The sequence below is a fragment of the Pseudophryne corroboree genome, chromosome 1 (assembly GCF_028390025.1).
Source record: "Pseudophryne corroboree isolate aPseCor3 chromosome 1, aPseCor3.hap2, whole genome shotgun sequence".
In the NCBI taxonomy this organism is placed as follows: domain Eukaryota; kingdom Metazoa; phylum Chordata; class Amphibia; order Anura; family Myobatrachidae; genus Pseudophryne; species Pseudophryne corroboree.
Genome location: NC_086444.1, coordinates 373,000,854 through 373,028,699, shown reverse-complemented (window position 1 = coordinate 373,028,699; position 27,846 = coordinate 373,000,854). Strand labels below are relative to the sequence as shown.

The 27,846-nt window shown below is 48.0% G+C and overlaps 1 protein-coding gene across 3 annotated transcripts in view; it reads left to right on the top strand.

Moving 5' to 3' along the window:
• Positions 1-17,213: 17,213 nt before the first annotated feature.
• SFI1 (SFI1 centrin binding protein) overlaps positions 17,214-27,846 on the top strand; it is a 353,554-nt gene continuing 342,921 nt past the window's right edge. Inside the window, exons 1-2 of one of the 3 annotated variants that reach the window (XM_063913069.1) lie at positions 17,214-17,570; positions 17,767-17,931. In XM_063913069.1, coding sequence (XP_063769139.1) covers positions 17,551-17,570; positions 17,767-17,931 — 185 coding nt within the window. In that variant the 5' untranslated portion in view covers positions 17,214-17,550. The remainder of the gene's footprint in view (positions 17,571-17,766; positions 17,932-27,846) is intronic. The other 2 variants (XM_063913070.1, XM_063913068.1) reach the window with 2 other exon arrangements.

The window sequence follows — 27,846 nt, the reverse complement described above, 5'->3', positions numbered from 1 at the left end:
CTGTTACACATGACAAAATGAAGGACATACACCGTGGTGCCCAAGCTCCTTATACTCACACTCATTACGAGCACCGAGTTAAAAGACAACTGTCAGAAAGGTTAGAGCATCCGGCCTCTGATCTTATCCATGAATCCACCGGGATTCAGGTTCTGGTAGCGTTAGATTTCACTCGCACCGCTCGAGGTGTGATGAATTATAAATACATTTCCGCACTCGCCAATTTGTTAGATAATATCACTGAAATGTATGATGACACGTTTAGATACACTGGAAGAGAACTTCAAGCTTATAAAACAGAACTAGTTCAGCATAGGATGGTTCTTAATTATCTTACAGCAGTAACAGGCGGATATTGTGTTACATTAGCAACACAGTACGGCATAAAGTGTTGCACGTATATCACGAATAGCACCGAGGATCCGGTAGAGGTCATAGACCAAAAGATGGACGATATTCTCCAATTGAAGTGGGAATTTCGTCGAAAACACAATCTCACCCTTGCTGCTGTAGGTAATGAGCTGACTAGTTGGGTGTCATGGTTGAACCCGCGAAATTGGTTCTCCGGTTTGGGAGAATGGGCTCAAGGAGTCATAATGGATGTTGGAAAGTTTCTACTATGTATCTTGGGTGTCGTTATATCGATTGGATTGATATTTAGATGCGGGCAGGCTTTAATGAGGTGCAAACAAAGTACAAAAGTGATGAGCTTGAGGAATGAGGAAACTGTAATTAACCTGGATTTGATTTATGACCCAATGATAGAAACCAGAATGTGATGAAAATGCGATTATACGGTCCGTTTCTTTCACCTGTTTTTCTGCTTTTCTCCAAGATACAAAGACCCCCTTGGACGAGGAAGCTGACGAGACGAGATGTATACAGACAACAGACAAGCACCGAAGAAGAAGATTTGACAACTTTAAATATGGACACTTGATGAACTTTGCCATGGATCCCCAGTTTCCCTAGTATTTTTAAACTCACGCTAGCCCACCATTTTTGTAAATCTGATGGCACTGACAAAGCTTGTTGCTCATGCCTAAGGAGCAAAACAGCGCAAAGAAGACGACTCTCAACAGATACCGAACACAACTTCAACAACAGATGTACATTTCCCTGACATAGAATATCATTGCATTTTTCGTAAGTGTTCTTTATCTTCATCTCTACAACCCTCAGGTAACGACACACATAGACGATAGGGAATACAGGCACAGATATCAGCAACCACATACCTCCCCCATTCATGTATCATCAACTAAAATGTGCATCCCCATTTTGTTACAACCACAGCCGAAATGAGCTCGGTAGAGTTTGACAGCCCATCCACAGACCTGTACCACAGGATAAGAAGGAATTCAAATGTATACTTCGCAATACCTCGAAGCTTGATTTACAACACGTACGGCACGATGATACATGACCCCCCAAACATGGATTCATACACACATGCTTCTGCTATCTCACTAGGTCATACCCTCTTCACACCTTCTCCTCTCTCCTCCCCTACCCAACCATGGAAATCAATTAACCCCTGACTTACATTTTTCTCCTTAAATGTTTTGTGGCAGTTATTATTGACTGCCAAAGGGTGGACTGTCAAAGTCAGAAAAATGTCTCAATGCACGTTGCCATATTTGCACCGCACACTGGTCCGCGCTGCGCGTGCATGCGCTCTCCCGTGGATTCGCATACCCGCAATAACGTGCACTCGCAGGCGCGGTATGCGTATTTACGGTAGAGTTTATGTAGTCGTAGCGTGCGACTCATTCGTTACAAATGTTCACAATTAATGTAGTTTATAGATCATGGTCCCTTTGATAGATTCTGAAAGTTTGGTTAAAATACAATGTCCCAGAGCTGAGGAATCCCTCTTTATATCGTACAAAGGGTCTAACAGGAATCATACAGCAGTGTTTGGTACCCATCGGAAGAGTATTTAATTAGCAATATTCCGGTGTTGGTTTGGAGCGTATTAATCGCTCGTGCGAATAGTTATGGACATAAGAAGTTTATGTCCATTTCTATTATTTACACATACTCAGGTATGCGGCGGGAAACCCAGTTTCCCACCCACCTGAGCTGTTGGAAATCGTCACAGCCCACCTGTATGAATCACCCTATGACCTTTTGTTATGATACAGGGCCGAATTCCTTCGGCCAATGGACAATGGGATTGTAGGACCAGGAGATTGCATTGTGTGTGGGGCATAAATAGGCAGGCCGACCACATCCAGCTCTCACTCTCTCATCAACGGTTATCTGCTGATAGCCGGGAGCTGGATATCGAGGCGCAGGCGATCATACCCTTTGTGCGTAAGTTTCTCTCCGTAATCATTGTCTTTCTGTGAGCCAATTCCTCTCTCTCTCTCTCCATCTCTCTCTCTCTTCTTTACTCTTATATCTCTCATAGTATTATAGCATTGTATTGTATAGCATTCAGGTTAGTATAGTATTGTCTTTTTGTATTTATTGTTTAGATCTGTGGTTAGGAAGTCTCTGTTATATTGTAGTGTATCATATGTACTGTTATCCCCTTTTACAAGTATATTAGACATAATACAGTTAATAGGCCTTGGAACCTAAACCAGTATCTGTGTATTTTCTATAGTGATAAGTGTTCACTTGAGCGTCGGTGACGCTCAAGCAGCTTTGTAGATAGTCAGGTTACACAAGGTTGCACTTACACCCTGTACTCACATTAAGGTATTCAGTGTATTTCATTGGTATAAGGTTTTAACATAAAGGTATAGTGTTGTAAGCGTCTGCATCGCTGGTGACCTCCTCGTGGTCTCGAGCGTATGCTACGCTACAGCGAATCATTCCCCTAGACATAACCAATAACGTGTCCTGTGATCACTGGGCCGTGAGCGAACGTGACGCTTGAGCGTCTCGCCTACGGCTGAGCGATCGCTACGCAACTAGCGTACCATTACGGTACTTCTTCAGTAAACAGCGTACAGTGTTCTTAGCTTCATAAAGGGTTGTTTATACGACAAAGGAATTTAGCATTGTCAGCAGGTCTCACACAGGATGTATTTTCCCAATTAAAGCTGCTTCAACATCAAGCTCCGGGAAATACTCCTGCTAGTCGTCTTTTTGTTCCTGAGTTTTTGAGAGCAACTGTTTTGGCGGAATTTCATGATAGCAAAGTTGCAGGGCATCCGGGAATCGCTAAGACTTTGGAATTAGTATCCCGCTCAGTATGGTGGCCTGGTCTTTCCAAAGACATTAAAGAGTTTGTTTTTTCGTGTCAGGTCTGTGCACAGCATAAAGTTCCCCGTTCTTTGCCTATTGGTCAACTTATGCCCTTGAAAGTTCCTCTTAGGCCATGGTCGCATATCTCCATGGATTTTGTGGTGGATCTCCCTCTGTCAGCCGGATGCCGAGTCATATGGGTGGTAGTGGACCGTTTTAGCAAGATGGCCCATTTTATTGCTCTTCCCCGATTGCCATCTGCCCAGGGATTGGCAGTCTTGTTCCTCCGTCATGTTTTCAGACTCCATGGGTTACCCACTGATATTGTTTCTGACAGGGGTCCACAATTCATTGCGCAATTTTGGAAGTCTTTTTGTGCTTCATTAAAGATGAAATTATCATTAACCTCCGGCTATCATCCACAATCCAATGGACAGACTGAGCGAGTTAACCAATCTCTAAGACAATATTTGCGTTTGTACTCGGCCAAACTCCAAAATGACTGGTCTGAGTTTCTTCCATTGGCGGAGTTTGCTTATAATAATGCCTGTCATTCCTCCACCAATGTGTCTCCATTTTTTGCAGTTTTTGGTTTCCACCCCAGAGCTAATTCATTTTTTCAACATTCCTCTGTCTCCTCTCTGGCCCTGACCTCTCATCTTAAACTTATTTGGAAAAAAGTGCACCTGGCTCTCAGAAAAGCAGCTTTCCGGGAAAAAAAAAATTCTGACAGGCTCCGGCGGCCGTGCACTTTTAAAGTAGGAGACAGGGTGTGGTTGTCGACTCGCAACATCAAACTTCGACAAACCTCAGCCAGATTGGGTCCTAGATATATTGGACCATTTCTCATTATCAAAAAAGTCAATCCAGTTGCTTTCCGGTTACGTTTACCAAAGACTTTACGGATCGGAAATACCTTCCATTGCTCATTGCTTAAACCATATGTTTCGTCCAGCAGATTTCCTCGTAAAAAATCTCAGGGGAGATCACCAGTTAATGTACAGGGTCAGCAAGAGTTCTTGGTTGAGAAGGTTCTCGATTCCAAGTTGTCCCGGGGTCGGCTTTATTTTTTGGTGCATTGGAGAGGTTATGGGCCAGAGGAAAGGTCGTGGGTCCTGGATGAAGACCTTCATGCCCCAAAGCTCAAAAGGGCATTTTTTCGTGAATTTCCTCGGAAACCTGGCTTTAGAGGTTCCTTGACCCCTCCTCAAGGGGGGGGTACTGTTAGGCGCCGGGGTCCGCTCGGCCGTGCGGCCCGGCGCCTAGCAACCAGGGACGCCGTGCGCGTTCAGCCGCCGGCTCCCTGGCAACGCTAAGACGCCGGGCGCACGGAGCCGCTCTGACCTTAGCAACGGGGACGCCACGTTCAGCCGCGTTCCCCGTTGCTGGGTCTATTCTCATTACCCTGATTATGTGCTGGCCGTGCAGCATGCAAGCTGCACGGCATTTCTATTTGATTGTCCTGTCTGGATCCTGATTGGAGGGTGCCTGAATAAAGGCACCCTCAGGACTTCTTACAGACGCCGGTGATAGCTTCCTGTTTGCCTGTGTCTGCTGCAGAGAGTTCCCAGTCCCGGTCTTTTCGGTTGTTCCTGTCCTCAGAGATCCTGTACTCGGAAGTTACCATCTGTTCCTGGAGTCTGACCGAGCACCTTTAACATCTGGTGGTGTTCGTGAGTCGCGGCGCAGCCGTGTGTTGCGGCTTGTCCGCTTCTGTTTATTATTTTGTTTAATTGTGTTCTGGAGCTTTGCGGAGGATTCCGCTTCCACAGATCTACTCTGGTGTCCGGCGGTGCCGGATAGGAGTGTCGGATCAGTGGATCCTTGGTTGTCCTTTTTCCTGGCGGCTAGTCCGCACATACCTTTTGATTTAGTTAGTTAGCTTGTAACCCCTGGCCTAGTTGCTTAGTCAGAGGGCCCCTTGTTATCACCCTGTCTCGGACTTCCCCTTGTCTCCCATTAAGACCTGCGGGGGCATCGGGGTTGGGCAGACATAATCCGCCCTTCGAACGCGGCTGCCATGGGCTCAAGCAACCATAGTCTCGCAGGGGATTTCCGATAACACGGGCGAGACAACGGAGTTAGGGCGCCAGGGGTTACTAGGCTATCCAGCTCCCACAACCAGCTTATTTTCCTGTACTCAGATCCCTGCCATAAGATCTCCTCCGGTCTGGAGTACAGGAATCATAACAGTATAGACAGTTAAACGATAATACAGTATATACAAGATTGCTTACAGACCCTACTGTTAAATATACTAAAGAGTTAGATCAGCTACTTGCGATGGCAGTCACAGATGGTATCATCACTAAAAACACACATGCCTCATTGATGACACCGGCTCCTAAAGTGCCAATATTTTACACCATCCCCAAACTGCATAAGGACTCAGTTAGCTCCCCGGGGCGTCCTATAATTGCAGCTAGGGATTCTTTATATTCTAATGTGGCCAAATATATAGATAATTTTTTACAGCCAGTGATACAGAATGAGGACACGTACCTTAAAGATACATCTACATTTTTGCAAAAACTACGTAATTTGTAAGTTAATTTGAAAACATGCTGGTTATGCACGGCGGACGTGGTTAGCCTGTATACCAGCATTCCACATAATCGAGGTTTAGAAGCAGTCAAAACATTGATAGAAGGAAATCCCAATTACATTGGTCCTGCGGTGGAGTTTTTTATATCTCTACTGAAACTCACGTTATACAGAAACTATTTTTTATTTAACAATGAATTTTTGGAACAAATAAGAGGCTGTGCGATGGGGTCTTGTGCCGCACCGGCATATGCAAATTCTTTTATATTCAACATAGAAAATGATTTGATTCTGTCTAATACCAACTTTAAGTCCCATATCGCTATGTATACACGCTACATAGATGATGTGTGTCACGATCCGGGTATCTGGACGCCATTACCTGCCGTTTAGGTGTCTTCTGAGACTGGCCCAGCGTTCCAAATCCGGATCTCATCTGTATCAACACTCTGCACATCCCTCCTGTCATTCTGAGACACTACCACAGCGGCGCCATGTTTGAATCCAACATGGCGTCTCCCGTCCTCCGCGGCCTCCGCCGCCGTTACTGTGTTATTGCAGCAGGTTCTCAGAATCATGTATCATGCCTGCCGCGGCCTTTGCTGCCCTCCAAGTGTCTCAGCATATAACTGTCATCTGGCGTCTCCTGTCCTCCGCGGCCGGCGCCGCCATTATCATTATGTTTGCACATTTCATTTCAAACCAGTTTTCCCTCCAGGTTCCAGCATGGGCGCAGCCATGTTGGATTTGATCACATGCTCCAAATCCTCCAATCCACCGTCCCTGGAATCTGCATAATTGCCCAGCCAATGCCTGCATAGCAGCAGGTATAAGTATCCTGTGTCTGGGCCAGATAGATGTCAGTGCTTTGAATGTCATACCTTGTTCCAGTCTCTCTCTCCTGTGGCTTGTTTCTCCAGGTTCCAGCTCCTGTCTCCAGCATCCACAAAGAGACCCGCACCTGCTTTCCATCCTGCGGTGCAGCCTGACTTTGCAATCCTCTGTGACTGATCCAGCTTTCAGCTATTACCTCGTTTGCTTCCAGCTTCCAAGCTTGCAGCTATTAACCCATCTGTTTCCAGCAACCTGCTTCCAACAGAATTCAACCTCCTTAAAGAGCCGGTGTTCTCCCAGCGGATTTCTACTTATCAGCAGTATCCACTACCACCGGTAACCACTCTTCATTTCATCTGTTTCCACGCACCCTAGCATCTTTCAGTTTTAACTCTGTGTCTCCACCTTCTGGCTGGTTCCGTCCAGTGACTCCTACAGTGCATTCCAGTTACCAGCATCATCTCATACACCTACTGGCGTGTTCCTCGGTTGTCTCCACTACTACAGCCTGGCCTGGTAAGGTTATTCCACCCAAGGACTATAACATCCGTTCTGCAACCTACCAGTGCCCTGTTATACCTTTTATGGTTTAGTGATCCAGGAACTGTATTATCTGCCACTGCTAATACTGACTGTGAACGCTGTTGTGATTATACGGAGTCTGTTTAATAAACTTTCATTTGACTTTTAACCAGCTTGTCATGGTCACACCTTCGGGTTTCCTTCCACACTTACATGTCCAGGGGTCTGATTAAACCATCTAAGTTTGATTTAATTTCACCCCCTACAACTGAGGCTTCCTCCCGTCAGCCTAAACCCTCAGTTGTGACAGTAAGCACTGACCATATGAATCCAGCCGGAGACCAGGATCAAGCGGCTAGACCTATGCAAGAACTGGCAGCCAGACTCGAACATCAGGAGGCTGCACAAGGTCACATCATCCGCTGTCTCCAGGATCTCTCTACTCGGCTGGATGGGATTCAGACGACCCTCCGTGGACCTGGCACGTCTGGTGCGTCCACCACAGTGATTCCAGCTGTAACCCCACCCACCTTGCCCATTTCCATACCACGTCTTCATCTTCCAACGCCAGCAAAATTTGACGGATCTCCAAGGTTCTGCAGGGGATTTCTTAACCAATGCGAAATCCATTTTGAGCTTCAATCTGGCAACTTCCCCAGTGACCGTACCAAAGTTGCTTATATTATTTCTCTCCTCAGTGGCTCAGCCCTTGATTGGGCATCACCGTTATGGGAGAAGTCTGATCCCCTGCTGTCCTCCTATACTGACTTTATAGCATCCTTCAGGCGCATCTTCGACGAGCCGGGCCGGGTTTCCTCTGCTTCATCTGAGATTCTCCGTCTACGCCAGGGAACACGTACTGTGGGACAGTATCTTATACAGTTCAAAATCCTGGCATCTGAACTGGCCTGGAACGACGAGGCCCTGTATGCTGCATTCTGGCATGGCTTGTCAGAATGCATTAAAGATGAGTTAGCTACCAGAGACTTGCCTTCTAAGTTGGATGAGCTAATTTCACTATGCACGAAGGTTGATCTACGGTTCAGAGAGAGAGCAACCGAGCGAGGAAGATCATCCGTTCCTAAATCTTCTGCTCCTCCTCCTCGTCAACCATCTCCATCCAAGGATGAGCCTATGCAAATTGGTCGTTCCCGTCTATCTCCCGCTGAGCGGCGAAGAAGCCTCTCCGAGTCTCTATGTCTCTACTGTGCAGCTCCGTCGCACACTATCAACGCCTGTCCCAAACGTTCGGGACTCCAGATCCTAGCTCGCCAAGGAGAGGGCCGGCTAGGAGTAATGATCTCCTCTCCATCGCCTCATGATTGTAACCTCCCAGTGTCGCTCCAAATTGCTCAACGTTACAGGAACGTCATTGCCCTCCTTGATTCCGGAGCAGCTGGGAATTTCATAACCAAAGCTTATGTTAAACGGTGGTCCCTACCCACCGAGAGACTGTCCTCGTCCATCTCTTTGACTGCCGTGGATGGCAGCAAGATTTTTGACGCAGTCATTTCCTTAAGAACTCTTCCAGTTCGTCTGAGAGTGGGATTTCTTCATTCTGAGTATATTTCTTTTCTAGTGATTCCAAGAGCCACACATCCAGTGGTTTTAGGCCTTCCATGGCTCCGTCTCCACAACCCATCGATTGACTGGACGACTACGCAAATACTGGCATGGGGTCCCTCCTGTGCTGAGACTTGTTTAGCCAAAGTTCTTCCTGTTTGTTCTTCCTTCCCCAGGTCATCTGATGTTCCACCTCCTCCATATCAAGACTTCACGGACGTGTTCAGTAAAGCCTCTGCTGATATCCTTCCTCCTCATAGAGAATGGGACTGCCCAATCGACCTCATTCCAGGGAAGGTTCCACCGCGAGGCCGAACTTATCCGTTGTCTCTGCCTGAGACACACTCCTTGGAAGAGTACATCAAAGAGAACCTGGCGAAGGGTTTCATCCGACCATCTTCTTCTCCAGCCGGCGCAGGCTTCTTCTTCGTTAAGAAGAAAGACGGTGGTCTGCGTCCGTGCATCGACTACAGAGGTCTGAACGACATTACTGTCAAGAACCGATACCCTTTACCCCTGATTACAGAGCTCTTTGATAGAGTTAGTGGTGCAACCATTTTCACAAAGCTGGACTTGAGGGGTGCCTACAATCTCATCCGAATCCGTGAGGGTGACGAGTGGAAGACCGCCTTTAACACCCGTGACGGACATTATGAGTACCTCGTCATGCCCTTCGGATTGAGCAACGCTCCAGCAGTCTTCCAGCACTTCGTGAATGAGATCTTCAGGGACATCTTATACCGCCATGTCGTGGTTTATCTAGATGACATCCTCATCTTTGCTAATAATCTAGAAGATCATCGTTTCTGGGTAAAGGAGGTCCTTTCCCGTCTCCGTGTCAACCACCTCTATTGTAAATTGGAGAAGTGTATGTTTGAAGTTAAAACCATTCCGTTTCTAGGTTACATTGTGTCCGGTTCCGGACTAGAGATGGATCCTGAGAAACTCCAAGCAATCCAGAATTGGCCTATACCCTTAACAAGAAAAGAAAGAGATCACAAAACGGAGACCGTTTGTGATAACCCGGCGCTGTAATAGTGTAAATAGTTATATATTTGAGATGTTTCAGCAGCTAAGCATAAACAACTTGCCAGGTTGCAACGTTAAAATCTAGAGAGAAAAAAAGGAGGGGAGTATGCTTTGCGCTTGAAACAATATATCAAAAATTAGATGTGCAGTCGGACAAAGAAGATAGACTCAGTACAACTTCAAAATGATAATAAAAAAACACTTTTATGGTATCAATTAAAGCAGAATATGCCACATATAGAATGAATTAAAATAATGACAGTTTTACAATTTGTTAGATAAACTAAACTGAAAATAAAAATAAACATAAGAATAAAAATAAAACAGTTAAATGATTATATTCAAATGGTGATAATAAAAAAATCACAACACTGGCGTCCCAGTGTATTATTTTGGGTTTGTAATTCCCGCAGGGATAATTGACAGTCCGTCTTGAGGAAGTCTCCGTTGCTAGGAGACGAAACGCGTTGACGCCCACTCTCGATACACTTCTCACTTGGTGATACCCGCCGAAAGGACCCAGTCCGCAGCTCAGCATAACCGTGACAGCTTCGGTCACAGCTTTTTGCCGCACGCTGGATTCATCATTGCCGCACGGCTGTACAAACACTGGTCGGGTGAGTTCTGTGTGACCCCCGCTGTGGGGCCTAACAACCGTTCCCAGTAGTTTGTTCACGGCGGCTAAATCCATCTAAATTGAACATTGCTGCTATATTTATAATTAACAAAACCTTACCGGGAAAGACGGCAACTACCAGCTGTAATTATAACAGGAAATAAAGCACACATTATTACTCCTCGTGTATTTCATTTAATGAGGACCCTGTTTCTACACTAACGCAGGAACCAGCACGGGAGCATTAATTACAGATTGCACCTTTCCTTTAAAGAACTATATTAATATCTGAGACTGTGAGACTGTCAATTATCCCTGCGGGAATTACAAACCCAAAATAATACACTGGGACGCCAGTGTTGTGATTTTTTTATTATCACCATTTGAATATAATCATTTAACTGTTTTATTTTTATTCTTATGTTTATTTTTATTTTCAGTTTAGTTTATCTAACAAATTGTAAAACTGTCATTATTTTAATTCATTCTATATGTGGCATATTCTGCTTTAATTGATACCATAAAAGTGTTTTTTTATTATCATTTTGAAGTTGTACTGAGTCTATCTTCTTTGTCCGACTGCACATCTAATTTTTGATATATTGTTTCAAGCGCAAAGCATACTCCCCTCCTTTTTTTCTCTCTATACCCTTAACCCTCAAAGGGGTCCAGAGGTTCTTAGGGTTCGCCAATTATTATAGAAAGTTTATACGAGACTTTTCCACCATTGTGGCGCCTATCACTGCATTTACCAAGAAAGGTGCTAATACGTCCAAGTGGTCCGAAGAAGCTACGCAGGCTTTTCACCTTCTGAAGGAACGGTTCATCTCTGCACCAGTTCTGAAACAGCCCGACACCGACTCTCCTTTTATCTTAGAGGTAGATGCCTCCTCCGTTGGAGTAGGAGCGGTGTTATCCCAGAGGGATACGTTATCCCAGAGATACGTTCAACATCTATATCCGACAGGGAAAGAAATTCTCCTTGTGGTAAACGAGTGTGTCGGAAACCAGAAACTTCCTCTTGTAAAGTGTCCATGTTGTTCTATCGGTATATTTCAACCGAATTGCAAGCAACTTCAGAAATAAATAATGGTGGTCAATAACCACTTAAGGTGCCTTAACAAGTTGCAACACTATGGCAGGTGTGCATTGTCAATATGTAACAATGAAGAAGCTTTGGGGGTCATTCCGAGTTGATCGCTAGCTGCCGTTGTTCGCTTCGTAGCAATTAGTGAAAAAAACGGGTAATCTACACATGCGTATGCACCGCAATGCGCACGCGCATCGTATGGGTACGAAGTCCTTTGTGATTTTGCACTGGTTCTAGCGACGATTCCAGTCGCACAGCCGAACGCAAGGAGATTGACAGGAAGTGGGAGTTTCTGGGTGGCAACTGACCGTTTTCTGGGAGTGTTTGCGGGGAACGCAACTGTCCCGGCTGCTCTGATGCAGAGTGGATGGTCTGGGCCGCATGCCACCCGCCACTGCCCGCTACTGAGAGGGCCGCCACTCTTAGTATTGAAAATATCCCTCCCAAAATGGTCACCACCTCAATAGAGACAGTTATTTTAAATGCTAGAGCAGGCGGTGGCCATTTTGAGAGGGACATTTTCAAAATGTTTAAAGGGGCAGGGAGGCCCCCGCCGGCACAGCAGACCCGTGGTGGCGGTTCCCCTGACAAAGAGCAAAACTCCTGAAAGCAGGTACTGGGACATAATATGATGACAGGGGCATAACTGTGGGGCATAGTATGGTGACAGGGACATTACTGTGGGGACATAATATGGTGTCAGGAGCCAGTAGCGGATCTTGCCACGGGCAAGCAGGACTTTTGCCCGGGGTGCCGCCTTCCGGAGGGCGCCGCACCATGGCAAGATCCGCTGCTGCTGTGCCCCCCGCTGCCCACTCCAGAGTCTGTCCCGTTGCCGCTGCCCGCTGTGAAGGGAAACTAGTCTGTTACTACCTGCCTGCTAAGAGTTTTCATTGATTCAGACACCAGGAGTGCCGCTTCCACTGTCTATATGCTTGATTTATTACGGGGGCACCCGGTGCGGCAATTTATCCTAAAGGAGAGCCGGATCACATGGACATTATATATAATTTATTAATTTGTTTGTGCGTGTGGGGAGGGGTCCCAGGTCCCACATTTTCTGATGGCAGCCATGCGCATTGGCCAGGGGAGTTTTAAAAGAGGAGGGGACCCGCGTTCAGCCTCCATCGCGGGCCCTCTCTTCTCCGGCAACATTAGCCTCTGGCATGTCTACTGCGCATGCGCAGGTCTCTGGGAACATTTCGCCCGCGCCTTGTTTCCGGGGACACCTCCAGTGTGAATGCGCAAATCACTCGGAAATGGCAGTGGCAGCCATTTTCCGAGTGATCTGTGCCCGCCCAGCAGGGCCTCCGTCATGGGTCTCCGGAGGGGTAAGTATTTTCTATGGGTGCAGTGTGGGCCCTCCTGGAAACATGGGCCCGTGAGCACCGCACACACTGCACCCATTATAGAAACGCCAGTGGCATGAGCGTTATTCTGTACTGGGAATTCATTCGTCGATTACAGTTTTTGCTTCTTCTCCTGTGCACCAAAGGTTTTCTACTACTCTATTGAAACTGGATGGTGAGTAGTTCTCCTACTATTCTATTGAGCCTGCATGCTTAGATGGCCTTTAAGTCTTGGATTCTAGAGAATTTGGATCATCCTTTATTAATATAAATACATTTATTTAAATCAATGTACAAAATTGCTTGTGAATGGCCTTCTCAGTAAGTCCCTACAAATATTTAGAGGTACTGGGCAGCAGTGTCAGTTTTATTATTATTACTAGCTGGAGTACCCAGCGTTGCCCGGGATTTTAAGAATGTCTGTTTCCAAAAATAAAATTAAATATTAAACACACAGTATAAATAACATTGTAGATAGCTGAATACCTGTGCTTCGCTATGGGATGAGGATGGTAAATTAGAATGATAGTTGTTAGTTAATTTATGTTGGTTGGAGATCTAGTATATAGGCATATCTTGCTTCCCTCATGCACTTTGTGTATTGTCCGGACCCCTTTTTGGTCCCCCAAGGGACCCTGATCTTCCCACTATACAACTCTCAGTCTGTGGCTTCCTGCTGCCTCCATTCCCCTCCTCACATCATGTCAGTGCCCCTGTGAAATTATCATTTTTTTTTTACAGTTTCTTATATAGCGCAGCACATTATGTATCTCCTGATATATGTGCTGTTGGGGGACCATGCTACTTCTACTATATAACTCTCAGTGTGTGGGTTTGTGCTACCTCCATTCCCCTCCTCACATCATGTCACTGGCCCTGTCACATGCAGCCCTGTCATCACTGACATATCATGTATGTCCTGATATAGTCTGTGCTGCTGGCCCACCTCTAGGGGTGCCAGTGGTGTGTTACCCCCACAGTGTTTGCTCCCAGAGTGTAAGTTGTATGTGTAGCAAGTTTGGTGTAAATTTCTTCAGGCATTCCAGAGTTATAATGTCTGCTGAAAAACTCTGTGCTGCTGCCTCACCCCTAGGGGTGCTAGGGGTGTCTTACCCCCACAGTGTTTGTAAGTCATATGTGTACCAAGTTTGCTGTAAATTTGTCCAGGCATTCGGGAGGTATTCTGTCTCCTGAAATACTCTGTGCTGCTGTCCCACCCCTGGGGCTGCTAGGGGTGTCTAACCCCCACAGAGTTTGTTCCCAGATTGTAAATCAGATATGTACCAAGTTTGGTGTAAATTGTTCCAGGCCTTCCACAGTTTTGCTATTTGCTGACATACTCTGTTCTGCTGTCCCACACCTAGGGGTGCTAGGGGTGTCTGACCCCCACGGTGTTTGTGTCCAGAGTGTAAGTCATATGTGTTCCAAGTTTATTGAAAATTGCTGCAGGCATTCCAGAGTTATGCTATCTGCTGAAATACTCAGTGCTGCTGCCTCACCCCTAGGGGTGCTAGGGGTGTCTTCCCCCCACAGTGTTGGTTGGCAGATTGTAAGGCATATGTGTACCAATTTTTGAGTACATTGCTCCAGCAATTCCGTAGTTATGCTGTCTCCTGATATACTCTGCGCTGCTGTCTGCACCCCCTAGGGGTGCTAGGGATTTCAAATAGTTTTAGTTGCCTCTGCCGTGTTTTAATACGCTCATATGTAACATTTCACGATCTTCGCTTGTAAACAGTGGATTTGTATAGTAAGACAGAAGGACACATTTTCATTTTTATATATTAGATTATCCTTTATTTATATGGCGCCACATGGTATCCATAGCGCCCAATTACAGAGTAAACAAATAAGAAAAACATGAAGACAGTGACTTACAATTCAATACAATATAGGACAAGTACAGGGTACATAAACATAGCTGCATCAGTAAACAGCACTGAAATAAGTATCAGGGTGGCAGAAAACCGAGGGATTTGGTGCCATCAAAGGAAGTATTGAAAAGAAGATAGGTTAAGTAAGAGACGTAAAGCACTTCAATTATTTAATATAGCGTTGGACCAGCTTATTGGCACCCTTCAGAATTGGTCATTGCTGTTAGGGGCTTTCATAGGTAACCACAAATGAAAATTTTTCGCCTTTGCAGATGAACTCCTGGGCCAGTATTTACTAAAAATCAGAGTTTGGCCGATTTGTGTTTTTTTTTCTAAGTCCCAACACGGGAATTCACTAAGCACAAATCTCGGCAGTGTTTGGGACATTCGTAATGGTTTGAACGGCAAAGTACACAAATACGAATGAATAGACCATCGGTCAAACGCGGCTGTTATTTCCTACAACACAGGTATTCACTATTCATTCGTATTTGGGTGTTAGTCTCTGAGTGCTCAAGTGCGGGTGTATTTTTTTGCGAATCGTTAAAAAAAGCAGCAATAAAATAGACCTGCTTTTTCCAATCGAGTTTGGATAACCATGCACGGCTCAGTGAGATCTGTCCATGGTTATCTATGGGAAAGGGTCTGTTTAATGTAAAAACTGGGAAAAAAATTTGCGTAGGGTCCCCCCTCCTAAGCATAACCAGCCTCGGACTCTTTGAGCCAGTCCTGGTTGCAAAAATATGGGGGGGAAATTGACCGGGTTCCCCCATATTTTAACAACCAGCACCGGGCTCTGCGCCTGGTCCTGGTGCCAAAAATACGGGGGACAAAAAGAGTAGGGGTCCCCCGTATTTTTGGAACCAGCACCGGGCTCCACTAGTCAGAGAGATAATGCCACAGCCGGGGGACACTTTTATATAGGTCCCTGCGGCCCTGGCATTAAATCACTAACTAGTCACCCCTGGCCGGGGTACCCTGGAGGAGTGGGAACCCCTTAAATCAAGGGGTCCCCCCCCTCCAGCCACCCAAGGGCCAGGGGTGAAGCCCGAGGCTGTCCCCTCCATCCAAGGGCTGCGGATGGGGGGCTGATAGCCTTGTGAAAAAAAATAGAATATTGTTTTTTTGTAGCAGTACTACAAGTCCCAGCAAGCCTCCCCCGCAAGCTGGTACTTGGAGAACCACAAGGACCAGCATGCGGTGGAAAAACGGGCCCACTGGTACCTGTAGTTCTACTACAAAAAAAATACCCAAATAAAAACAGAACTCACACACCTTGAAAGTACAACTTTATTACATACATGCACACCTACATTCACACATACTTACCTATGTTCACACGAGGGTCGGTCCACTTCTCCAAGTAGAATCCATGGGTTACCTGAAAATAAAATAATACTCACAAAAATCCAGTGTAGATCTGTCCTCTTTTGAGCTTGTAATCCACGTACTTGGCAAAAACACAAACCGAAAAACCCGAACCACGCACTGAAAGGGGTCCCATGTTTACACATGGGACCCCTTTCCCCGACTGCTGGGACCCCCCGTGACTCCTGTCACAGAGAGTCCCTTCAGCCAATCAGGGAGCGCCACGTCATGGCACTCTCCTGATTGGCTGTGTGCTCCTGAGCTGTCAGTCAGGCTGCGCACGGCAGAGATACAATGTTGCGCCTATGCGCTCCATTGTATCCAATGGTGGGAACTTTGCGGTCAGCGGTTGACCGAAAGTAACCTCACCGCTGACCGCAAAGTTCCCACCATTGGATGCAATGGAGCTTCCCCTCCCCATGCCTATCTCAGTTACTGAAAAAGGAAGCCACGCCCACTCCCAGTCATATACATCCATTTTTCGGAAGTGCGCATACCTGCAGTTTGTGCAGGGGCACTTTTTTTGTTTGGGGAGAGCAGCTCTGGACACACGATTTGGGGCTCTGGACACACGACGGGTCGTTAAACGATCGATGGTGTGCCTTACCAAAAAAAAAATATATAAAAAAATAATCCAGGAAAATGCCACTTAAAATCGTACGATGCATTGTATGTCCATCAAACATGGGGCCCGATTCAGACCTGATTGCTGCTGTGTGCTTTCGCACAGCGGGCGATTATCGAACTACTGCGCATGCGTAGTCACTGCAATGCACACGTGCGTCGTCAAACAGAGACAAGATGGCACAAAAATTTTGAGTGCACGGCGTTCGGATAGTGATTGACAGGAAGAGTACATTTTTTAGATGGTAACTGGACGTTTTCTGGGAGTGTCTGGAAAAACGCAGGTGTTCCCAAGCGTTTTCAGGGAGGGTGTATGACGTCAGCTCTGGCCCCAATCAGCCTCATTTCTTCGCACTGGAGGAGATTGAGCTATGCACAGACTGCACACACTGCACAGAATGGGAAAAACATTAGATGGTGAGTGTGATGTAAATGGTTTTGCTGCTTCTTGCTGACTGAGGGGATTTTTCGCACAGCGTACACATGTAATCGCACAGGGCAAATTTTCACTCCCCCTGGGCGGCGACTATCTGATCGCAGGACAGTGTAATTTGCAGCACAGCAATCTGCCACTGCCCAGCGCGGTAGACATACCCTGGCCACATGCACGCCAACAAAAAGGAGGTACAGGCCTCACTGGAAGGGGGCATGGCCTTACGACGTGAGCCCTGTTTTAATCACTTTGGGGGTCCAAGGCAATTTACATGTAACCCCTCTGGCCCAAGGGCTCTGTCCACAGACCGATCCTGGCAGCATTAACCCATGCCATGTTCCCTGCAAGGAGGGACATTCGCCACTTCGCTCTCTCAGGTTATGTCAGTAGGTGGCGCTGTAGAGCCGTTTAGCTCCGTTCCAGGGGTAATGTCGCTAGGACACCGAGCGGGAAGAGCGGCGCGGATGCTATAGCGGCCGGCCCGGAACTGTGGAGCGGATACAATGGAGCGTCCGTACAAGGGGTAATAACAAACGTGTTTTATTTATATATCCGTGGAACGTTATGGCGCTGCTGTGTGTGCCCACTGTGCCCGGCCAATAGATTAGTGGCACATGTGTGTGACCCATGTAGCTACTTAACGATCCGTGCTGTCAGCCTGGGGCATACAGGCGGGGAGCAGCGGGCACTCAGCGGCGCTTGTGTTTTGTATGTTTCAGGCAGAATGCACATAAGCCGGGCACTGCCAAGCTCCGGCAGAAGGGACCAGTTGCTGCCGTCAGAGTCCCCGGGAACTTGAGGCCAGCGAAGTACAGCCGACTTGGGCTCTACAGGGTGTCCTACACCTGGAACAGAGGGGGGAGGCTGAAAGAGCTGCGTATCAGGTGTGTACACGGTTACTGTCTGTGGCGGCGCTCCTGTATGCATTTGTACATGAATAGACCCCTTAGAGCGGTGGTTCCCAAACACGGTCCTCAAGGTCCAGGGGGTAGATGTATTGTTTGTCGTTATGGGGGAGAAGCGATATCGGCGTACGTTATGCACGTTATACCCAGTCTTGCCATATTATCACTTTAAACCAGGACACTAATGAATTCTGTCTGACTTCAAACCTGCATTTCATCTTGATATAATTAGCCACAGAACCTGTATAATCCATGAGAGTCCTGGTTTAAAGGGCCGGTGTGTGTTCAATGACAGGGTCCGATATGCTGGGCAATGTGTGAACGGGTTCACTACGGCTGGCCGGCGGTCGGGCTCCCGGCGACCAGCATCCCGGCGCCGGGAGCCCGACCGCCGGCTTACCGACAGCTTGGCGAGCGCAAATGAGCCCCTTGCGGGCTCGCTGCGCTCGCCACGCTACGGGCACGGTGGCGCGCTACGCGCGCCACACTATTTTATTCTCCCTCTATGGGGGTCGTGGACCCCCACGAGGGAAAATAATTGTCGGTATTCCGGCTGTCGGGCTCCCGGCGCCGGTATACTGAGCGCCGGGAGCCCGACCGCCGGCAAACAGAAGACCACCCGTGTGAACTTGCTATCGCTTTTGACAGCTGCAGGTGTCGTTGCTCATTTCCCACAGCAGGGACAGTTCTGTGCCTGGCTGTCGCGGCAGCGTGTGAGATCTTGCAACAGTTGCGAGTCAGTGAGCGGTATTCAATTTTTTGTGTGCACCTGATCTCCCTCTAAAGTGACGGGAGATTGCGTGGCGCAATTCAGTTTGATTTCTGCGCACTGATTGTGCCCATAGAGGACCAAAGTGCTGAGCATGATCGAGAAAAGTGCGCTTTTGTCGCCAAAATGGGTCACTTTTTGCGTATTTCAGCTCGCCATCTCTGGGGGCTGCGAGATGAAGTGCAGGTGCAGGCAGCCATCACGCCCGAACGGGGCAACAATTGAATTGCTCCGTTGGAATTGCCATCTAATGGCTGCTGGCGTTTGCCACAATTGAATCTCGCCCAGTGCTAATTGAATCAACCCATTAGTGTGACTTGAGGACCAAGTTTAAGAAGCACTGCCTGTAAACATTAATTGCAGGTAAAGCAATACTTTCTCTAACGTCCTAGAGGATGCTGGGACTCCGTAAGGACCATGGGGCTAGACGGGCTCCGCAGGAGACATGGGCACTTTAAGAAAGACTTTGACTCTGGAGGTGCACTGGCTCCTCCCTCTATGCCCCTCCTCCAAACCTCAGTTTGATACTGTGCCCAGAGGAGATGGGTGCACTGCAGGGAGCTCTCCTGAGTTTCCTGCTAAGAAAGTATTTTAATTAGGTTTTTTATTTTCAGGGAGCCTGCTGGCAACAGACTCCCTGCATCGTGGGACTGAGGAGAGAGAAACAGCCCTACTTCTCTGAGTTTCAAGGTCCTGTTTCTTAGGCTACTGGATACCATTAGCTCCAGAGGGAGTCGGAACACAGGTCTCACCCTGGAGTTCGTCCCAGAGCCGCGCCGCCGTCCTCCTCGCAGAGCCAGAAGATAGAAGCCGGGTGAGTATGAGAAGTAAGAAGGCTTCAAAGGCGGGAGAAGACTTCGTGATCTTCACTGAGGTAACGCACAGCACTGCAGCTCTGCGCCATTGCTCCCAATGGTATGCGGACTCCAGGTCGACAACAAAAAGGTCGACACACCTTAGGTCGACGCCAATTGGTCGACACACCTTAGGTCGACATGGGCAAAAGGTCGACAGGAACAAGGTCGACATGGAAAAAGGTCGACATGAGTTTTTCACAATTTTTTTTTTTAACCTTTTCATACTTAACGATCCACGTGGACTACGATTGGAACGGTAATCTGTGCCGAGCGAAGCGAAGGCACCTTGCCCGAAGCATGGCGAGCGAAGCGGTGCACTAATTGGGGTTCCCGGTCACTCTACGAAGAAAACGACGCAAAACCCCCCATAAAAAATTCATGTCGAACTTTTTTCCATGTCGACCTTGTTCCTGTCGACATTTTGGCCATGTCGACCTAAGATGTGTCGACCAATTGGTGTCGACCTAAGGTGTGTCGACTTTTTTGTTGTCGACCTGGAGTCCCAGACCCGCTCCCAACACCTCACACACTCTGGTCACTGTAAGGGCGCAGGGGGGGCGCCCTGGGCAGCAATATAAACCTATTATGGCATAAACACATATATACATGTACAGCTGGGCACTGTACATGTATATAAAGAGCCCCCGGACTCTCCCCTGCTTACTGAGGTGACAGTGGGTTTTTCAAGAGGGGGTGGTCACATAATTGGCGAAAAACGTGTTATTTCAGCGCTACTGGGGAAACATTCTGTGTTTTGCCTGGGTTATATAGCGCTGGGGTGTGTGCTGGCATACTCTCTCTCTGTCTCTCCAAAGGGCCTGGTGGGGAACTGTCTTCAGATAAGAGCTTCCCTGTGTGTGTGGGGTGTGTCGGTACGCGTGTGTCGACATGTATGAAGTGGAAGGCTCACCTAAGGAGGAGGAGTGTATGAATGTCAGATCTCCGTCGGCAGCGCCGACACCGGACTGGATGGAGATGTGGAATGTCTTGAGTGCTAGTGTTAATTTATTACACAAGAGATTAGACAAGGCTGAGGCTAGGGAACAGTCAGGTAGTCAGACCATGCCTGTCCCTGTGTCACCGGGACCTTCCGGGTCTCAGAAGTGCACATTGTCCCAAATAATGGACACAGATACCGACACGGATTCAGACTCCAGTGTCGACTATGAGGAGGCAAAATTACAGCCAAAAGTGGCTAAGGGCATTCGATATATGATTATTGCAATAAAAGATGTTTTGCATATCACAGAGGAACCGCCTGTCCCTGACAAGAGGGTACACATGTATAAAGAGAAAAAGCCTGAGGTCACTTTTCCATCCTCGTATGAGCTGAGAGCGAGCTGTGCGAAAAGGCTTGGGAATCTCCAGACAAGAGGCTGCAGATTCCCAAAAGGATTCTTATGGCGTATCCTTTGCCGCAAACGGATAGGATACGATGGGAGTCTTCTCCTAAGGTGGACAAGGCTTTAACACGTTTCTCAAAGAAGATAGCGCGGCCATCCCGAGATACGGCTACCCTCAAGGATGCTGCTGATCGCAGACAGGAGGTTACCATGAAGTCCATTTACACACATTCAGGTACAATTCTTAGACCGGCAATGGCGTCGGCCTGGGTTTGTAGTGCTGTCGCAGCATGGACAGACTCCTTATCTACGGAAATTGAGACCCTAGATAAGGATACCATTTTAATGACCCTAGGGCATATAAAAGATTCTGCATTATATATGAGGGATGCTCAAAGAGACATTTGTTTGCTAAGTTCCAGAATAAACGCTCTGTCTGTTTCTGCTAGGCGAGTCTTATGGACCCGACAGTGGACGGGTGATGCCGACTCAAAGAGGCATATGGAGTCTTTGCCTTACAAAGGTGAGGAGTTATTTGGAGAAGGCCTCTCGGACCTCGTCTCCACAGCTACGGCAGGTAAATCGAATTTTTTGCCTTATGTTCCCTCACAGCCTAAGAAAGCGCCTCATTATCAAATGCAGTCCTTTCGTTCAAATAAAAGCAAAAGAGTACGAGGATCGTCCTTTCTTGCCAGAGGTAAGGGCAGAGGAAAAAAGCTGCACACAGCTAGTTCCCAGGAACAGAAGTCCTCCCCTGCCTCTGCAAAATCCACCGCATGACGCTGCGGCTTCCCTGGGGGAGTCCGCTCAAGTGGGGGCACGTCTTCGACTTTTCAGCCACATCTGGGTTCATTCACAGCTGGATGCCTGGGCTATAGAAATTGTTTCTCATGGATACAAGCTGGAATTCGAAGAGGTGCCTCCTCGCCGGTTTTTCAAATCGGCTCTACCTGCGGCTCCCTCAGAGAGGGAGTTAGTGTTGAATGCAATACAAAAATTGTATCTTCAACAGGTAGTGGTCAAGGTTCCTCTACTGCAGCAAGGAAAGGGTTATTACTCAACCCTGTTTGTGGTTCCGAAACCGGACGGTTGGGTCAGACCCATTTTGAATTTAAAATCCCTGAACCTATACTTGAAAAGGTTCAAATTCAAGATGGAATCGCTCAGGGCGGTCATCGCCAGCCTGGAAGGGGGGGATTTTATGGTTTCCCTGGACATAAAGGATGCATACCTTCATGTTCCAATATTTCCTCCTCATCAGGCGTTCCTGAGATTTGCTGTACAAGATTGTCATTACCAATTTCAGACGTTGCCGTTTGGGCTTTCAACGGCCCGAGGATTTTCACCAAGGTAATGGCGGAAATGATGGTGCTCCTGCGCAAGCGAGGGGTCACAATTATCGCATACTTGGACGATCTCCTCATAAAAGCGAGATCTCGGGAGAAGTTACTGGACAGCGTGTCTCTGTCTTTGAAGGTGTTGCAGCAACACGGCCTGGATTCTCAATATCCCGAAGTCACAGTTGGTTCCTACGACGCGTCTAACCTTCTTGGGCTTGATTCTGGACACAGACCAGAAGAAGGTTTTTCTTCCAATGGAAAAAGCTCAGGAACTCATGACTCTGGTCAGGAAACTATTGAAGCCAAAACAGGTGTCAGTGCATCACTGCACTCGAGTGCTGGGGAAAATGGGGGCATCGTACGAAGCCATTCCCTTCGGCAGGTTCCATGCGAGGACCTTCCAATGGGACCTACTGGACAAGTGGTCCGGGTCACATCTACAAATGCATCAGAGGATCACCCTGTCCCCCAGAGCAAGGGTGACTCTCCTGTGGTGGCTGCAGAGTGCTCACCTCCTAGAGGGTCGCAGGTTCGGCATTCAGGACTGGATCCTGGTGACCACAGACGCAAGTCTCCGAGGTTGGGGAGCAGTCACACAGGGAAGAAATTTCCAAGGTCTTTGGTTGGGTCTAGAGAATTGTCTCCACATCAACATCCTGGAGTTGAGGGCCATATACAACGCCCTACGTCAACCGGAGGCATTACTTCGCGACAAACCAGTTCTGATTCAGTCGGACAATTTCACCGCAGTAGCTCATGTAAACCGCCAAGGCGGACAAAGGTATTCCGGATGAGGTCATTCCTACGCTAATAAAGGCTAGGAAGAACGTGACATCAAAACATTATCACCGAATATGGAGAAAATATGTTTCTTGGTGTGAGGCCAGGAATGCTCCTACGGAGGAATTCCATCTGGGTCGTCTCCTTCACTTCCTGCAAACTGGAGTGAATTTGGGCCTAAAATTAGGCTCCATAAAAGTTCATATTTCGGCCTTATCCATTTTCTTTCAAAAGGAATTGGCCTCTCTACCTGAAGTACAGACTTTTGTAAAGGGAGTACTACATATTCAGCCTCCTTTTGTACCTCCGGTGGCGTCTTGGGACCTTAACGTGGTGTTAAGTTTCCTTAAGTCACATTGGTTTGAACCACTCAAAACGGTGGAGTTAAAATATCTCACTTGGAAGGTGGTCATGTTGTTAGCCTTGGCTTCGGCTAGGCGAGTTTCGGAATTGGCGGCTTTATCACATAAAAGCCCCTATCTGGTTTTCCATATGGATAGAGCGCAGTTGCGGACCCGTCCTCAATTCCTACCTAAGGTGGTCTCATCCTTTCATATGAACCAACCTATTGTCGTGCCTGTGGCTACTCGTGACTTGGAGGATTCCGAGTCCCTTGATGTGGTCAGGGCTTTGAAAATTTACGTGGCCAGAACGGCTAGGATCAGAAAAACAGAAGCACTGTTTGTCCTGTATGCAGCCAACAAGGTTGGCGGCCCTGCTTCAAAGCAGACTATTGCTCGCTGGATCTGTAACACGATCCAGCAAACGCATTCTATGGCAGGATTGCCGTTACCAAAATCGGTTAAGGCCCATTCCACTAGGAAGGTGGGCTCTTCTTGGGCGGCTGCCCGAGGGGTCTCGACACTACAGCTGTGCCGAGCTGCTACTTGGTCAGGGTCAAACACCTTTGCAAAGTTTTATAAGTTTGATACCCTGGCTGAGGAGGACCTCATGTTTGCTCAATCGGTGCTGCAGAGTCATCCGCACTCTCCCGCCCGTTTGGGAGCTTTGGTATAATCCCCATGGTCCTTACGGAGTCCCAGCATCCTCTAGGACGTTAGAGAAAATAAGATTTTAAACCTACCGGTAAATCTTTTTTCTCGTAGTCCGTAGAGGATGCTGGGCGCCCGCCCCAAGTGCGGACTACTTCTGCAAGACTTGTATATAGTTATTGCTTAAATAAGGGTTTTGTTATAGTTTCATCGGTTTTGGACCGAAACTATGTTGTTTTTCATACTGTTAACTGGTTAGTTTAACACAAGTTATACGGTGTGATTGGTGTGGCTGGTATGAATCTTGCCCTTGGATTAACTAAAATCCTTTCCTCGTACTGTCCATCTCTTCTGGGCACAGTTTCTCTAACTGAAGTCTGGAGGAGGGGCAAAGAGGGAGGAGCCAGTGCACACCCAGAGTCAAAGTCTTTCTTAAAGTGCCCATGTCTCCTGCGGAGCCCGTCTATCCCCATGGTCCTTACGGAGTCTCAGCATCCTGTACGGACTACGAGAAAAAGATTTACCGGTAGGTTTTAAATCTTATTTTTTCTCTTACGTCCTAGAGGATGCTGGGGACTCCGTAAGGACCATGGGGATAGACGGGCTCCGCAGGAGACATGGGCACTTTAAGAAAGACTTTAGATCTGGTGTGCACTGGCTCCTCCCTCTATGCCCCTCCTCCAGACCTCAGTTTGATACTGTGCCCAGTGGAGACTGGGTGCTTTTCAGAGAGCTCTCCTGAGCTTTCTGACAGAAAGTATTTTTGTTAGGTTTTTTATTTTCAGGGAGCCTGCTGGCAACAGACTCCCTGCATCGAGGGACTGAGGGGAGAGAAGCAGACCTACTTCTGTGAGTTTCAAGGCTCTGCTTCTTAGGCTACTGGACACCATTAGCTCCAGAGGGAGTCAGAACACAGGTCTCACCCTGGAGTTCGTCCCGGAGCTGCGCCGCCGTCCTCCTCACAGAGCCGGAAGATAGAAGCCGGGTGAGTATGAGAAGAAAAGAAGACTTCAGAGGCGGCAGAAGACTTCATGATCTTCACTGAGGTAACGCACAGCAGTGCAGCTGTGCGCCATTGCACCCACGCACCTCACACACGGCAGTCACTGTAAGGGTGCAGGGCGCAGTGGGGGCGCCCTGGGCAGCAATATAAACCTCATTTCTGGCAAAAGAGTTATATATACAGCTAGGCACTGTATATATAAAGAGCCCCCGCCAGTTTTTATTATATTTAAGCGGGACAGAAGCCCGCCGCCGAGGGGGCGGGGCTTCTTCCTCAGCACTCACCAGCGACATTTTCTCCACAGCACAGCTGAGAGGAAGTTCCCCGGACTCTCCCCTGCTTATCCACAGTGAAAGGGGGTTTCAGAGAAGAGGGTGGGGGGGGGCACATAATTGGCAGCAAATAATAGTATTACAGCGCTACTGGGTAAACACATTGTGTGTTTTTTTCCTGGGGTATTAGCGCTGGCTGTGTGCTGGCATACTCTCTCTCTGTCTCTCCAAAGGGCCTTGTGGGGGAACTGTCTTCAGATAAGAGGATTCCCTGAGTGTGTGGTGTGTCGGTACGTGTGTGTCGACATGTCTGAGGTAAAAGGCTCTTCTAAGGAGAAGATGGAGCAAATGTGTGTGTGTGTGGTGTCTCAGTCGACAACGCCGACACCTGACTGGATATGTGGAATTAAGTGCTGAGGTAAATTTATTGCACAAAAGATTAGAGAACAGACAGGGAATCTACCCATGTCTGTCCCTATGTCGCAGGGACCTTCAGAGTCTCAAAAGGACCACTATCCAAAATAATAGACACTGATACCGACACGGAGTCTGACTCCAGTGTCGACTACGATGATGCAAAGTTACAGCCAAAACTGGCAGAAAAGTATTCAATAGATCAGATTTACCAGCTATAGCTGTGGAGACCAGGTCCGAGAGCCCTTCTCCACACAATTCCTCACCCTTGTAAGGTAAAACCTCCATATGCCTCTTTTAGTCGGCATCACCTGTCCATTGCATGTTCCACAGGACACGTCTAGCAGAAATCGACATAGCGTTGACTCTAGAACCCAGTAGACCAATGTCTCTTTGAGCATGTCTTATATATAAGACAGCATCTTTTATATATCCTAGGGTCAATAACATGGTATCCTTATCTAGTGTTTCAATCTCCACTGATAAGGTATCTATCCACGCTGCTACAGCGCTATAAACCCATGCCGACACAATCGCCGGTCTGAGTAGTGTACCAGAATGTGTGTAAATGGACTTCAAAGTACTTTTCTGCATGTTATCTGCAGGATCCCTAAGGGTAGCTGTATCTTGGTATGAGGGTAGCTGTATCTTGGTATGTCAGTGCTACCTTTTGGGTAAACGTGTCAACTCCTTGTCCACCCTAGGGGAGGATTCCCATCGTATCCTGGCCCTAGCAGGGAAAGGATACGCCATGAGAATTCTTTTGGGAAACTGCAGTTTCTTGTCTGAAGATTCCCGCTCTTTTTCACACAATTCATTTGGTTCATGAGAGGGGGGAAATGTTATCTCCGCTTTCTTCCCCTTAAACATGTGTACCCTCGTGTCAGGGACAGATGGGTCATCAGTGATATGCAAAACATCTTTCTTTTTCATCCACTAGGGGTCACTGGAGTACTCTTGGGATATGGACGGGCTTCCGTAGGAACAGCACTGAATATTTAAATTTAGTAACACTCCACCCCTCCATATCCCCGAGCACATCTCAGTGTTTTTTCTGTGCTGAACGTGGCAACACCTGAATAACTGAAGTCACGGTTTTTTGAAGAAACTTTTTATTTTTATTTTTTCTACTATTTGGACACATCCCTTTCCCCCTTCCAAAAGGCAGGGTCAGGGATAGTGCAGCTGCTGATAGCAGCACGGGCGTGTCGGGCCTCTCTGAAAGAGCTCCCTCACAGCCCACACATCCTCCTGCACAGGCTGGCCGGCGCTTGTTTAAGAAGCCCCGTCGGAGCCTCCGCACGTCTGCAGGAGTAAGGTATGTGAAACGGGGCGGTCAGCTCCCGCTGCCGCCCCGACGTGGGGGTACATAGTGCTTGGTGACGCCGCTGATCTCCCCTCTCAGGCGCCGCACGTTCGGCCACAGACCTCCGTGCAGGCACCGCGGCTCTCCCCTCTCAGGCGCCCGCACGTTCGGCCACAGACCTCCGTGCAGGCACCGCGGCTCTCCCCGCTCAGGCGCCCGCACGTTCGGCCACAGACCTCCGTGCAGGCACCGCGGCTCTCCCCGCTCAGGCGCCCGCACGTTCGGCCACAGACCTCCGTGCAGGCACCTCTGATCGACTCTCACAGGCCGCCGGCCGCCGCAGCGCTAGCTTGATTAGCTGACGCTATTATACAGGAGCCCACCGCTGGGAAACACGAGGCACATAGCGCTCTACGATACCCGCTGGGGGCCCACACGCTGCGCTGCCGCTGTACTAAGAGCAGGCAGCCATTACAGGGGGGACAAATAATAATGAAGCAGAGAAATACTGCAGCAGCAGATAAGAGGCTGCAGGGATTGTTACAGTATAATCAGTGAATGTAACCAGCACTAGGATTATATGTATAAGTTAGCAGGGCAGCCATTTTTAACCATGCTTCCTGTGTCTTCCTGCTGTGATTCCAGAACGTTCCAGTACTACATCTCTACTCCACCGGAGGCGCAGGGGTGTTAGTGGGAATTTGGGATCACATTTCATAGTACTGGCCACGTGTACTGCACTGGGCCAGATATATATACAGAGACACCTTATTGCTATTTTACTGAGTCGTGCAGGTGTCTGTTTTTTGTGTATTGTA